The following is a 13,105-nucleotide window of genomic DNA, read 5'->3' on the forward strand; positions in this document are numbered from 1 at the left end:
CGACCCTGTTTACCTGGAGGGAAGACAATGGACAGAGGCGGGGCTTGAGGCCGGGGATATCAGAGGCCCAGCTGGGAAGGAAGGGGGCTTGGGCTGGCGAGGGGAGGCAGGCAGAGCCCACCTGGATGCAGGGAGACTGGGATGTGCTGTTATTGTGAGAGCCAGGCCTGAGGCCCTGAGAGTTTCCTGTGCTGTGTTCAACTCTCAATAAACCCTCCTGTTTTTTGCTGGCTGAGAGTCACTCCGGTCTAGAGAACAGGGTTGCATCAGCCCCTTCGGGGGTGAAGAGGCCCAGGGGGTCCAGAGTGCGTGGACTTCCGGCGGGGGCCCACGGCAGAGACAGACGTGCTAAGGCTCAGAGAGGTGCAGCTCCAGGAGGTGGAGGGGCCTGACCCAGAGAGAGAGTGGACCCCTGAAAAGGGCTGTCTCACTAAAAGGGGCACCCCCCACGGACTGCACAGGGCCAAGAGTGGGCACGATCTCTGAGTCCGTGACAACTTCTAAGTAAGCTTTGTGAGGCATTTGGTCAGCTTCTTTAGGAAGGAATTCACAAGGTTAAGTACCCGATCAGGAAGCACTTGGGGAATAATGCATCTTGGAATGCTCCAATCCACATAAGAAGTCTTCCTGGAGACATACAAGATACCATGTGGACAATGGCTTCTGCCTGTAAAGACTGTGAGTCATGCATGGACATGTGACTTGCCCAGGTGACTCTAGAACTCTGTCTTGGAGCTGGACTTTGCATAGGAGTGAGGAGGGGGGTCTCTACCCACAAGAGAAAGTCTATTTAAACCCCTGGGGGACCCCCTCCATTTGGTCTTCAGCTGGCTAAAGAGGGAGCCTCTCCACCCCCCAGGATACTTGAAAGAAACTAGAACAAAGACTGAGTGCAAGGGGTATGAGTGATTGCTGGACCCAGGCTAAAAGGAGATTAGTCTGTAAAAGGGAGCATTCTGGAACTGGTGAGGATCTTATCTGGATTCGGTTTGATTAGACATAGATTTGTGCATTTTATTTTGCTTGGTGACTTACTTTGTTCTGTCTGTTACTACTTGGAACCACTTAAATCCTACTTTCTGTATTTAATAAAATCACTTTTTACTTATTAACTCAGAGTATGTATTAATACCTGGGGGAGCAAACAACTGTGCTTCTCTCTCTGTCAGTGTTATAGAGGGTGATCAATTTATGAGTTTACCCTGCAAAAGCTTTACACAGGAAAAAACGGATTTATTTGGGTTTAGACCCCATTGGGAGTTGGGCATTTGGGTGTTAAAGACAAGAACACTTCTGTTAGATGCTTTCAGGTAAACCTGCAGCTTTGGGGCAAGTAATTCAGACCCTGGGTCTTTGTTGGAGCAGACAGGAGTGTCTGGCTCAGCAAGACAGAGTGCTGGAGTCCTGAGCTGGCAGCAGGGCTGGCTTTAGGCCGATTCCCCCAATTCCCAGGAATCAGGCCCCGCGCCTTAGGCATCTTTTTAATTAAAATTTTTTTTTTTTACTCATCCGGCACCCGTGGTTGGGGGCGGCAGGGGGGAGAGGCTGTCCACTCCGGGTCTTTGGCAGTATTTCAGTGGCAGGGGGAGGTCCGCTCCTGGTCTTTGGCGGCATTTCAGTGGCAGGTGGTCCTTCAGTGCCGCGGAATATCCGGAGCAGACCCCCCTGCTGCCAAAGTGCCGCTGAAACCCCAGACCGCCGCCAGGTATTCAAATTGGGCCCCACAGTTCATAAAGCCAGCCCTGGCTGACAGAGAAGACAGGAACAGAGGTAGTCTTGTCACATCAGTTGGCAGCTCCCAGTGGGGTTTCTGTGATCCAACTCGTCACAGGAGGACACGACAGGGTTCAGGAGTCAGACAGTGGGAGCTTGCTGGCAGCAGCAGCTGTCTCAACTTACTGATCTACTTTAAAAGGTAATGTACTTAGAGTGGGGTCAGCGTACTTAGAGACACGCATTGCCCTTTTTTCTCACACACAGGATGTGTGTCTCTGTTACTCTCTGCCATGCTGTCTCCCCTCCCTCCGTTCGTGCTGCCTTGTATAGTGTGAGGCTATATTAACAACGTGTTAACCCTTGAGGGCTCAGCAGAGTGCTAGTTCATCATTTAGCAGTAAGGCATTCCCTGGGAAATATCCCTCCCTCTGACTCCTCCACCTCAACCAAGCTTCACAATCATCATAGCTGTGTACAGTATCAAATTATTTGTTTAAAACTTATACGGTGTATACGTATGTCTATATAAAAATATAGTCTTTTGTCTAGCAAAAAAAAGAAAATTCCCTGGAACCTAACCCCCCCATTTACATTAATTCTTATGGGGAAATTGGATTCGCTTAACATCGTTTTGCTTAAAGTAGCATTTTCTAAGAACATAACTACAACATTAAGTGAAGAGTTCCTGTATATTTTTTTAAATAATGTAAAAATGTGAGGGCTCTGGGGTGGGGTTGGGAATGAGGGGTTTGGGGTGTGGGAGGGGGCTCAGGGCCAGGGCAGAGGGTTGAGGTGCAGGGGTGAGGGCTCTGGGGTGGGGATGAGGATTTTGGGGTTCAGGCAGGCCAGAGAGGAGGACCCCCAGCCTTCTCCCTGCTGGCACCAGCGAGCTCTGGGGGACAGGCCATCCTCTTCCCCCTTGCACCAATCTCACCTCGCACCACTGTCAGTGCACATGCACCTAGAGCCCCTCTCAGATCCAGGAAGCCCCTTCACCTCCCCTGTGGTGGGTGCTGGGAGGGGGGCTGCCATCACATGTGCACATCCTCCACTGTTGCTGCCACTCACTGTAGCCTCACTGGGGGTGGGGAGTGGGGCTGCCCTTGCCCAATGTGGGGCAGGAGTGGTGACTGTGGGTGGGGGGACCCCTGTGCTGGTGGAGAGTCCCGCCAGAAAATGAAAGGGTCTGAGGTGGAAGGGCAGGCTCAGGCAGCAGTTGATGCTGAAAGCCAGCAGGGAGTCAACCTGGAGCTGCAGGGGAGAGGCAGTGACAGGGTCCTAGGGGAGGTGCTCTGGGGCAGCAAGCGGCCCGGGGGACACTCGGGGGAGGCGCATGGGGGCGGCAGGCATGGCCAGGGGACCCGGGCCCTGGATATTGCTGGAGCCTGGGCACCATAGGCCCATAGAACTCGCTGCCCCTGCAACCTTGGACAATTTAGTTCAGGTTTCTATGATTTTTTAAATTATTTTATAATTTCTACTATAAATCAAAACAGTCTGTTACTCTGTTCTGACCAAACGCTGCGTTGTGATTTTTATTCCAGACAAAATGTCACAGAAATCGACATGGTCCCTTGGGACGTTTTGATTCTGACAAAGCGACATGTCGAGAGGGAACAAACACTCCATTTGAAACGCTTCCACCAGCTCTGCTCCCAGGGCCAGCTGGCATCGGCCAGGCTGCTTGGGGTGACCCTGGATATTTCGGATTTATCCGATCTCCTGCGAGGGGGACCAGACCAGATATCGGGGGCTTTGTTTCATACATAATTATTAACACCCCTCCCCCAAATGTCCTGATTTCCCACACTCTCTATCTGGCCGCCTATCTCCGGCCCTGGTCCAGCCCCCCGCTCTCGCATCCCTGGCAGCAGCGCGCTGTGCCCGGAGCGCTCCCCGGCCCGGCGCAGGCTGGTGTCTCGCTGCAGAGCCGGCAGCGCGCAGCCAGCAGGGGGCAGCGCCAGCGCGGTGACAGGTTCAGGCCCTGCCGACATGGCGGGGAGAGACTCGCACCCGCCCAGACAGGAAGCGGCTTCCCAGCGGCGCAGGCCCAGGTACCGAACCCCGCTCAATTCCCTCCCCTGCCCTCTGCCCAGCCGCGCTTCCCGCTCGGGTTTGCAGCGGGGCTGCCCCGTGCCCGGGGGGGCGCAGAGCGGGGGCTCCTCGCCCCGGGGCGCTGCTGGCAGCAGAGCCCGCGGCTCCGGGGAGCAGGAGCGAGGAGCCCAGCACGGCCCCCTGCGGGGCCCGCTGCCGCTCGGGGGAGCCGGGGAAGGAAAGCGGCAGTGTCGGGTCCCAGCGCCGCCTATTGCCCGAGCTCGGCCGGCGGCGCGCTGCGTCTCTGCCCCGCGTGTCTGACCTGTGCACCCCCCGCCCCGCCTGCACCCTCCAACCTGTGCAGCCCCCCCCACTAACCTGTACAGCCCAGCCTGCACTCCTCCCCGATCTATACACCTCCACCCCACAACACTCTGATCTCCGCAGCGCAGCCTACACCCCGATCTGTACAGCCCCCACCCACAACACCCTGCGCTGTACAGCCCCCCACTACACCTACACCCCCCGACCTGTGCAGCCCCCCCCACTAACCTGTACAGCCCAGCCTGCACTCCTCCCCGATCTATACACCCCCACCCCACAACACTCTGATCTCCGCAGCGCCGCCTACACCCCGATCTGTACAGCCCCCACCCACAACACCCTGCGCTGTACAGCCCCCCACTACACCTGCACCCCCCGACCTGTGCAGCCCCCCCCACTAACCTGTATAGCCCAGCCTGCACTCTTCCCCGATCTATACACCCCCACCCCACAACACACTGATCTCTGCAGCGCTGCCTACACCCCGATCTGTACAGCCCCCACCCACAACACCCTGCGCTGTACAGCCCCCCACTACACCTACACCCCCCGACCTGTGCAGCCCCCCCACTAACCTGTATAGCTCAGCCTGCACTCTTCCCCGATCTATACACCCCCACCCCACAACACACTGATCTCTGCAGCGCCGCCTACACCCCGATCTGTACAGCCCCCACCCACAACACCCTGCGCTGTACAGCCCCCCACTACACCTACACCCCCCGACCTGTTCAGCCCCCCCACTAACCTGTATAGCCCAGCCTGCACTCCTCCCTGATCTATACACCCCCACCCCACAACACACTGATCTCTGCAGCGCCGCCTACACCCCGATCTGTACAGCACGCACCCACAACACCCTGTGCTGTACAGCCCCCCACTACACCTACACTCCCCTACCTGTGCAGCCCCCCCCACTAACCTGTATAGCCCAGCCTGCACTCCTCCCTGATCTATACACCCCCACCCCATAACACTCAGATCTCTGCAGCGCAGCCTACACCCCGATCTGTACAGCCCCCACCCACAACACCCTGTGCTGTACAGCCCCCCGCTACACCTACACCCCCCCGACCTGTGCAGCCCCCCACCTCCACACTCATCTAACCTGTACAGCCCAGCCTGCACCCCTCCCCGATCTGTACAGCCCCCACCCCCAACTCTCTGACCTCTACAGTCCCGCCTACACCTCCATCTGTACAGCCCATCACCTCACAAAACTCTGCGCTGTACAGCCCCTTGGTACACCTACACCCGACCTGTGCAGCCCACAACCCTGCACACTCTAACCCAGAGGTAGGCAACCTATGGCACATGTGCCGAAGGTGGCACGCAACCTGATTTTCAGTGGCACTCATACTGCCCGGGTCCTAGCCACTGGTCTGGGGGGCTCTGCATTTTAATTTAATTTTAAATAAAGTTTCTTAAACATTTTAAAAATCTTATTTACTTTACATACAACAATAGTTTAGTTATATATTATAGACTTATAGAAAGAGACCTTCTAAAAAAGTTAAAATGTATTACTGGCACACGAAACCTTAAATTAGTGTGAATAAATGAAGACTTGGCACAGCACTTCTGAAAGGTTGCTGACGTCTGCACTAACCTTTGTACATCCCAACCTGCACCCCTCCCCCACAGCCCGCACCCACAACACTCTGACCTCTACAGCCCCGCCTACACCCCGATCTGTACGGCCCATCACCTCACAAGACTCTGCGCTGTACTGCCCCTCACCCCACCTACACTCCCTGCCCTACCTACGCTCCCTGACCTGTGCAGCCCCCCCTCGCATGCTCTAACCTGTACAGCCCAGCCTGCACCCCTCTCCAATCTATACAGCCCCCACCCACAACACTCTGACCTCTACAGCCCCGCCTGCACCCTGATCTTTACAGCTTATCACCTCACAACACACTGTGCTGTACAGCCCCTCGCCCCACCTACACCCCCCCAACTTGCACAGCCCCTCACCTATAACCCCCTGCCCTGTACAGTCCCCCATCTACACCCCCTGCCCTCTACAGCCTCTCTGCCTACACCTCCTGATCTGTACAGTCCTGACTACACCCCCTCTATACAAGTGCCCACCACCCCAACACCCCATCTATACAACCGCCTGTCCCCCCCTCTAATCTGTACAGCCCCCTGCCCCACACCCCTCGACCTGAACAGCTCCCCACTCCACACACATCCTAACCTGTACAACCCAGCCGACAACTCCCCCACATCCCCATCTGTACAACTGCCTGCTTCCCACCCCCCTGATCTGTTCAGTCCCCTGCTTCATACACCCCAACCTACACAGCCCTGCCTATACCCCAGCTTGTACAGGACCACACTCTCCCCCACCCCCAGTCCGTCTGTACTGCCCTGCCTTTACACCGCAACCTGTACAGCCCCCTGATCTGTATAGCTTGACCTACACACACCCTGATCTGTACAGCCCTGCCTATGCCCTGACCTGTACTGCCCTCCACCCCACAACCCCAATCTGTACAGCCCATCCCACACCTTCCTGACCTGTACAGACCACCCCACACTTCCCTGACCCTGTTAAACCCCACCTACATCCCCCAATCTGTACAGTCCCCCCATCTCCCTCCCCTCTGTTCAGCCCCTACACACACCCTGACCTGTACAACCCAGCAGACCCCCCTCCAACACCTCAATCTGTACAGCCACACACACATACCCCTGATCTGTACAGCTGTGCATACACTTCTGATCTGTACAGCCACAGCCCCCACACCCCCTTATCTGTATAGCCGTGAGCGCACACACCTCTGATGTGTACAATCCTCTGCTCCCCATGTGTCTGATCTGTACAGCTCTCCAGGGTTTGGCTCCTGTTGTCTCTTTCCCTCCTAGAGTTTTCACCCAGGAGCTGAGATCTGGGGAAGTGGGGTGCCTCTGGGGCTGGGAGTCCCTTTAGCCATTTGTTCCTGGGCTGAGGCAGGCTGTTCTCAGCACAGGGCTCAGGATTTAACCCATGCCATTTGCTCTGGCCAAGCACAGAGTTGGTAATCTTTGAGGCATGTTGCAAAACCAGGCACGTTTACTCAGGCTTTCCTTGAGTGGGGAATGGGCTCAACTTCTGAGAACTGAGCTGTTCTCAATCCTGCAATGAGCTCCCTTCAGCTGGTCGCCATGGGGCACTGTGCTGGCACAGAGATCCATCCACAAACCGCTCATTGCAAACCTGGGGCCTTAGCAGGCAGACTTCAGAGATAATGGTTCCTGCACCCAGGGCCTCACTACGAGGTAACAGCGAGTCCTTGGTGTGTGTCATCTACCAGCCCTTTCCAAACACTAATGTGATTGGATTTCTATTTTGGTCTCGTTCATGAGTTCCGGAGTATTTACAGTCAAGAAAAATTCCTCTTTGCCTGTAGCATAAAGTTATTTTCACTCTCTTTTTTCAAAATTGAAAGAATCAGGTGAAATTTGGCCTAGAAAAGTTTTCCATTAAAAAAAAAAAAAATCCACTGCAACCAGGGATTTCCTCATTTATATAAAGCCATTCCGGCAGCCTGGGGAACGCCCAACATTGCAGCGCTGTGCTAGGGCATGAGAACCTAAACCAATCATTTCTGCTGAAGAATGAGAAATGTGATGGGTGAAATCTGGACTCCCTTGAAGTTTATGTTAAAACTCCCGTTGCCGTCAGCTTTTCCTCCAGTGCGTGTAAGACAGTCACTGTTCAGAGTTCAGTTGGACTTAGGACATTGGAACAAAAAAGATACAGGAATAAGACATCAGGGCCAATGTTCCCTCTAATTTTTTACATCCATGTGTGGAATGAATTTTGTTATGTGCACCAATATGGAGGTGATGTGTGGTAGAGGTGAGGAATTCAGAGTGTGGGAGGGGGCTCAGGGCTGGGGCAGAGGGTTGAGGTGCAGAGGGGGTGAGGGCTCTGGGGTGGGACTGGGGATGAAGGGTTTGGGGTGTGGGAGGGGCTCAGGGCTGGGGCAGAGGGTAGGGGTGTTGGAGGCTGAGGGCTCTGGCTGGGGATGAGGGCTCTAGGGTGCAGGCTGCAGTGGGGAGAGAGTACTCCCCCTAGCCCTCTCTTGCCACAGCAGCTCGGGGCTGGGGGAGGGGCACCTCTCCCCGCCTGCATGGCCCTTGATAGCCTGCTGCACGACCGCACAGCTTGGAGGGAACATAGATCAGGGCTTGAATTTTACCCCTTTTAATAAAGGATTCCCATCTGCTCTGTGGAGGGGCAGAACAGACCCAGCCTAACCCCATGCAGGGGCTGCTTGGCTCCTTTGCCTCTGGCTAACTTTCTTCCCCGCCATCTGTCCCGCAGCATGCTTGGCGCAGGCAAGGGGCTCAGCTGCACGACAGTGCTAGGACCCAGAGCTCTCCATGCAATTCTCTCTGCAGTCGCTGCCCAGTAGCTTGCTTGGTATTTGGTTCTGCTCAGACAGATTAAGGGACTTGCTCAAGGTTGCATGGGCTCAGGATGGAGCTGGCAAGAGAACCCAGGAATGCCAACTCTTAGGTCTCTGTTCTAATCTGTAGTTACCAGAAAAAACACCTGAAGATGCTCATATGACAGAAGACATCTGGCTAGCAGTGTGTGAGAGAGTCCGAGGGAACTGAATGTTGCTGCCCTAACAGCAGTGCAATAGTTTATTCTGTGCAAGGTCTCCTGCTTTTCTCAAAGAGCTCCCGGGCCTTGCATGGGGATCCGAATTCAGTCATTGAATCTCTTGTCTGCATTGCCCAGCAGTTGAGTGATCCGTTGTGTGTTGTTTTTCTAGGGGCTAGCAGGGCTCTGCACAGAACGAAGAGGTGACTGTCAGCTCCAGCCTGATGCACACAGCTCTGAGTGCTTTGTGATGAGCCCTTCTTGGACGAGGGGACTACAGCAACCTTCCGCTTGTGCACTCCTGGAGAACGAGCCCTCCCCTGCGTGTGGCTCTCCTAGGTCTGTGTGAGGGAATCTCACTCCAAGAGGCTGCTGACGCAGCAGGGCTGTGCTGGCAGAATGGTCTGTGCCCAGGTAGAAGCGAGCCCTGGGAAGTGCTGGCAGAAGGTGCTGTATAAGAGGCAGCCCTTCCCAGATAACTATGTGGACCACCGGTTCCTGGAGGAGCTGCGGAAGAACATCTACGCCCGCAAGTACCAGTATTGGGCAGTGGTGTTTGAGTCTGGGGTGGTGATTCAACAGCTGTGCAGCGTCTGCGTCTTCGTTGTCATCTGGTGGTACATGGACGATGGGCTGCTGACCCCACAGTGGCTGTTTGGGGCTGGGCTGGCCTCTTCCCTGATTGGCTACGTCCTGTTTGATGTCATAGACTTGGGGGTGGGGAGGAAGGAGAGCGGTCGGACCCGGTGGGCGGACCTGAAGAGCACTCTGGTGTTCATAGCTTTCACCTATGGCTTCTCCCCAGTGCTGAAGACCCTGACGGAGTCGATCAGCACAGACACCATCTACGCCATGTCAGTCCTCATGCTCCTGGGGCACCTGATCTTCTTCGACTATGGGGCCAATGCCGCCATCGTCTCCAGCACGCTGTCCCTCAACATGGCCATCTTCGCCTCCGTGTGCCTGGCCTCCCGGCTGCCCCGCTCCCTGCACACCTTTGCCATGGTCACCTTCGCCATCCAGATCTTTGCCCTGTGGCCCATGCTGCAGAAGAAGCTCAAAGCGCGGACACCCTGCTGCTATGTGGGGGTGACCCTGCTCTTCGCCCTGTCTGCGCTGGCTGGGCTTCTGACCATCTCAGGCGTTGCTGCTCTTCTCTTTGCCCTTCTGCTGGTCTCCATTTCATGCCTGTGTCCTTACTGCCTCATCCGACTGCAGCTGCTCAAAGACAACATCCATGGGCCTTGGGATGAAGCTGAAATCAAGGACGACCTCTCCAGGTTCCTAATGTAGACTCGTCTAGGACACGTGGCAGGCAGGCAGGACCCCTACAGTGCTACCGGAACAAAAGCCTTCTGCCTTAGAGACGACCTCGTGAGTGCCAGTGTTATTATAACAGAGCCTCTTCTCCCAGAGTGAGACAAACTGCTGGTACATACTAGGAACTTCCCTCTTCCCCCCGCAATGTATATGTGTATCGCTCTCATTCATTAATACTAGCTGAGCGCCCACCACGGAAGCATGGCGAGAGCACAGGTAGACAGAGGACTGCAGGCAGATGTCAGCATTTTATCCACCATGTCACATAGACTCATAGACTCTAGGACTGGAAGGGACCTCGAGAGGTCATCGAGTCCAGTCCCCTGCCCTCATGGCAGGACCAAATACTGTCTAGACCATCCCTAATAGACATTTATCTAACCTACTCTTAAATATCTCCAGAGATGGAGATTCCACAACTTCCCTAGGCAATCTATTCCAGAGGTCTCCATGACATATGTGGCACTTAATACCAGCTATAGGGCATGAGCATCTTCTCACTAGCGCTGCTGTTGGCTCTGCTGCTTGGGGAACTGAATTAATGGTAGCAATAGTGAGGAATGTTTTAGCCAAAGTTTGCTGGTGTAGGCGAGGCCCACTGGAATTGCTGGGTATTTGGAGAGCAGCTTTCGAAACCTCTTCGGCAAGCTGGACTTTCTGGCTATTAAAAGCATCCAATCCCTCAAACCTCCCTGCCTTTGTCATTCTTCTGTGAGACAGCCCAGCGGGAGCAGCAATGGGGGGAGCTGATGAGGCAGGCAGATCAGATCCAGGGGCTGTATTTTGTCTAAGGGCAGAACTTTCATTTCTTAGTTCAGAGGTGTCACTGGGGCAGGTGGGCAGATCAGGAGTGGGAATGCAGGATACCTGACTGTGCATTGGAAGGCCCTGTGTGTGCTCCCATTTCAGTGTTGCATGGGATTTCTATGTGTCACTGTAACACAACCAGTGAGAAACTCAAGCCGAGCACCCTGGCTTTATCTCCCTGCAGCTTGCAAACCTGTCGGGCCCATTGTGTTTCTGGAAACACCCCCAGATTCTTATTGTGATGGCATCTTCCCTCTCAGGCTGATGTAGCGCTGGGTATTTCCGCCAACAGACAGGCACAAGCAGAGGAAGGGGATTGTTTGCCAAAGGCTTCCAGCAACACTCTGGCGAGCCAGCTTGGTCTGCGTGGCTGGAACACAAGATGATGGACGTGCCTCAATTGTCTGGCCTTACTGTGCTGCTCCCCTTTGAGTCCAGTCCATTACCGACTGACTCAGCTGTGGCTAGTGCTGTCGCCTTCCAATGAGAGCAAGACAGGTCTGCTGTAGCAGCTCTGAGAGGCCTCTCCTTTTGCACCTCTGAGCTACCTGTGCTCTGCAGGACTGTTTGTTCCCAGCACACTTCAGCAGGGATCACTCACTCCTTGTCAGATCCGAGGGCGGGATTCTGGGTTTTATGCATTCATTCAGGAAGAGGCTTAGTTTAAATTATGGTCATGGGTGTAACTCCCCCAACCTCACAGATGGGTTTGTTTCATGCTGCTCATCCATGCACTCTTGCTCTGATGTTGAGCTCCTCCATCAGTGATCTCTAGCAGTGCTCCCTGCACTGACAGGTTGGTGCTCAGCAATCGCCCTCTGGAACAGCTGTTCCTGCTAGCGCTCTGAGTCCTGCTGGTTACTTCAGTGCTAGGGCAGCGCAGCGTGGCAGGGAGGGCATGAAGAACAGACTGAGAAGTGTCAAACAGCAAGAAGAGATTGGTGGATTGGCTCAGCTGTACAATAAACCCCAGCCTCAGCATGCAAGGTCACCTCCTGTACCCAGACCGCACCACGGAAATGATTATTACAATAGAGCCTAGGGGCCCATTGTGCTATTGTACATACTGTGACAAAGTTCCTCCTCTACCTTGCTGGGTCTTGCACTTATTGGCGGATTTGCTCGCCTCACAGATTCACCATGTGGGTCGGGAAACAGCCCAGAGACCTTCCCCTCTGGTAGAAACCACAGTCCAGGTCAATTCCTCCTGTGTCTGATCAGGAGTTGGGAGGTTTGGGGGAAACCCGGGCCTGCCCTCTGCTCCGGGTTCCAGCCCAGGGCCCTGTGGACTACAGCTGTCTAGAGTGCCTCCTGGTACAACTGCACGACAGCTACAACTCCCTGGGCTACTTCCCCATGGCCTCCTTCCAACATCTTCTTTATCCTCACCACAGGACCTTCCTCCTGGTGCCTGATAATGCTTGTACTTCTCACTCTCAGCTGCTCAGGCCTCTTGCTCCCAGCTCCTTGCATGTATGCCACAAACTGAAGTGAGGTCCTTTTTAAACTCAGGTGCCCTGATTAGCTAGCCTGTCCTAATTGATTCTAGCAGTTTCTTAATTGGCTCCAGGTGTCTTAATTATCCTGCCTGTCTTAATTGGTTCTAGCAGGTTCCTGATTACTCTAGTGCAGCCCCTGCTCTGGTCACTCAGGGAACAGAAAACTACTCATCCAGTGACCAGTATATTTGTCCTCTACCAGACTCCTGTACCCCACTGGTCTGGGTCTGTCACAATACATAGTGAGACAGTCACTGCCCTAAAGAGTTCATTGTAAATAGACTAGCTAGACAGAAGGAGATGATAATACATCCTATTCTGTACCTCCAGAACGGAGGCACAAGTGTCCTGCCCACAGGTCGCAAAGGGAAGAATTGAATCCAACACTCCTGATCTCAGTCCGGTGCCTTACCCATGAAACCATCCATCCCCTCACCAAACAGCCAGCACTTTGGACCACTACCAACCAGCAGCCTGCCCTGGCATGGAGGGCAGCTGCCAGATGCACACACAGACCCAGAGGAGTTAGCTAACTTAGAGCCCAGCTCCTTGGGCTGTTGAATGGGGGTGGGGAGGTGTGTGGCTGCACAGCCACTGATTTGGCCTAGAACTGGTGGAAGGAGTGAGCTAAGGAGGAACTCGAGGCTACGTCTGCACTACGAGCTAAGGGTCTGATTGCCTTGTTCAAGTCTGCGTACTCACACTCTCAGTGAGCTAGCAAGAGTATAAATAGCAGTGTAGTCCCAGTACCAGCACGGGGGCACTGCTTACACAAGCAGGGGACTCACACTCTAGTTCACAG

At 54.6% G+C, this 13,105-nt stretch overlaps 1 protein-coding gene and 1 long non-coding RNA gene across 2 annotated transcripts; one reads left to right on the forward strand and one right to left on the reverse strand.

The window, feature by feature from the left end:
- Positions 1–3,685: 3,685 nt before the first annotated feature.
- On the forward strand, positions 3,686–10,259 carry PIGC (phosphatidylinositol glycan anchor biosynthesis class C). Its single transcript, XM_050963368.1, has 2 exons — positions 3,686–3,770; positions 8,850–10,259. Exon 2 carries the CDS (start codon positions 9,077–9,079, stop codon positions 9,968–9,970), a length of 894 nt encoding a protein of 297 aa, XP_050819325.1. The 5' UTR covers positions 3,686–3,770; positions 8,850–9,076; the 3' UTR covers positions 9,971–10,259.
- On the reverse strand, positions 4,117–5,189 carry LOC127055922 (uncharacterized). The gene is made up of 3 exons (XR_007775663.1): positions 4,961–5,189; positions 4,516–4,787; positions 4,117–4,167 (listed from the first exon to the last, which is right to left on the reverse strand). It is a non-coding gene; the product is annotated as an uncharacterized LOC127055922 (long non-coding RNA).
- Positions 10,260–13,105: the final 2,846 nt, after the last annotated feature.

This window comes from Gopherus flavomarginatus, chromosome 7 (assembly GCF_025201925.1).
Source record: "Gopherus flavomarginatus isolate rGopFla2 chromosome 7, rGopFla2.mat.asm, whole genome shotgun sequence".
In the NCBI taxonomy this organism is placed as follows: Eukaryota; Metazoa; Chordata; order Testudines; family Testudinidae; genus Gopherus; species Gopherus flavomarginatus.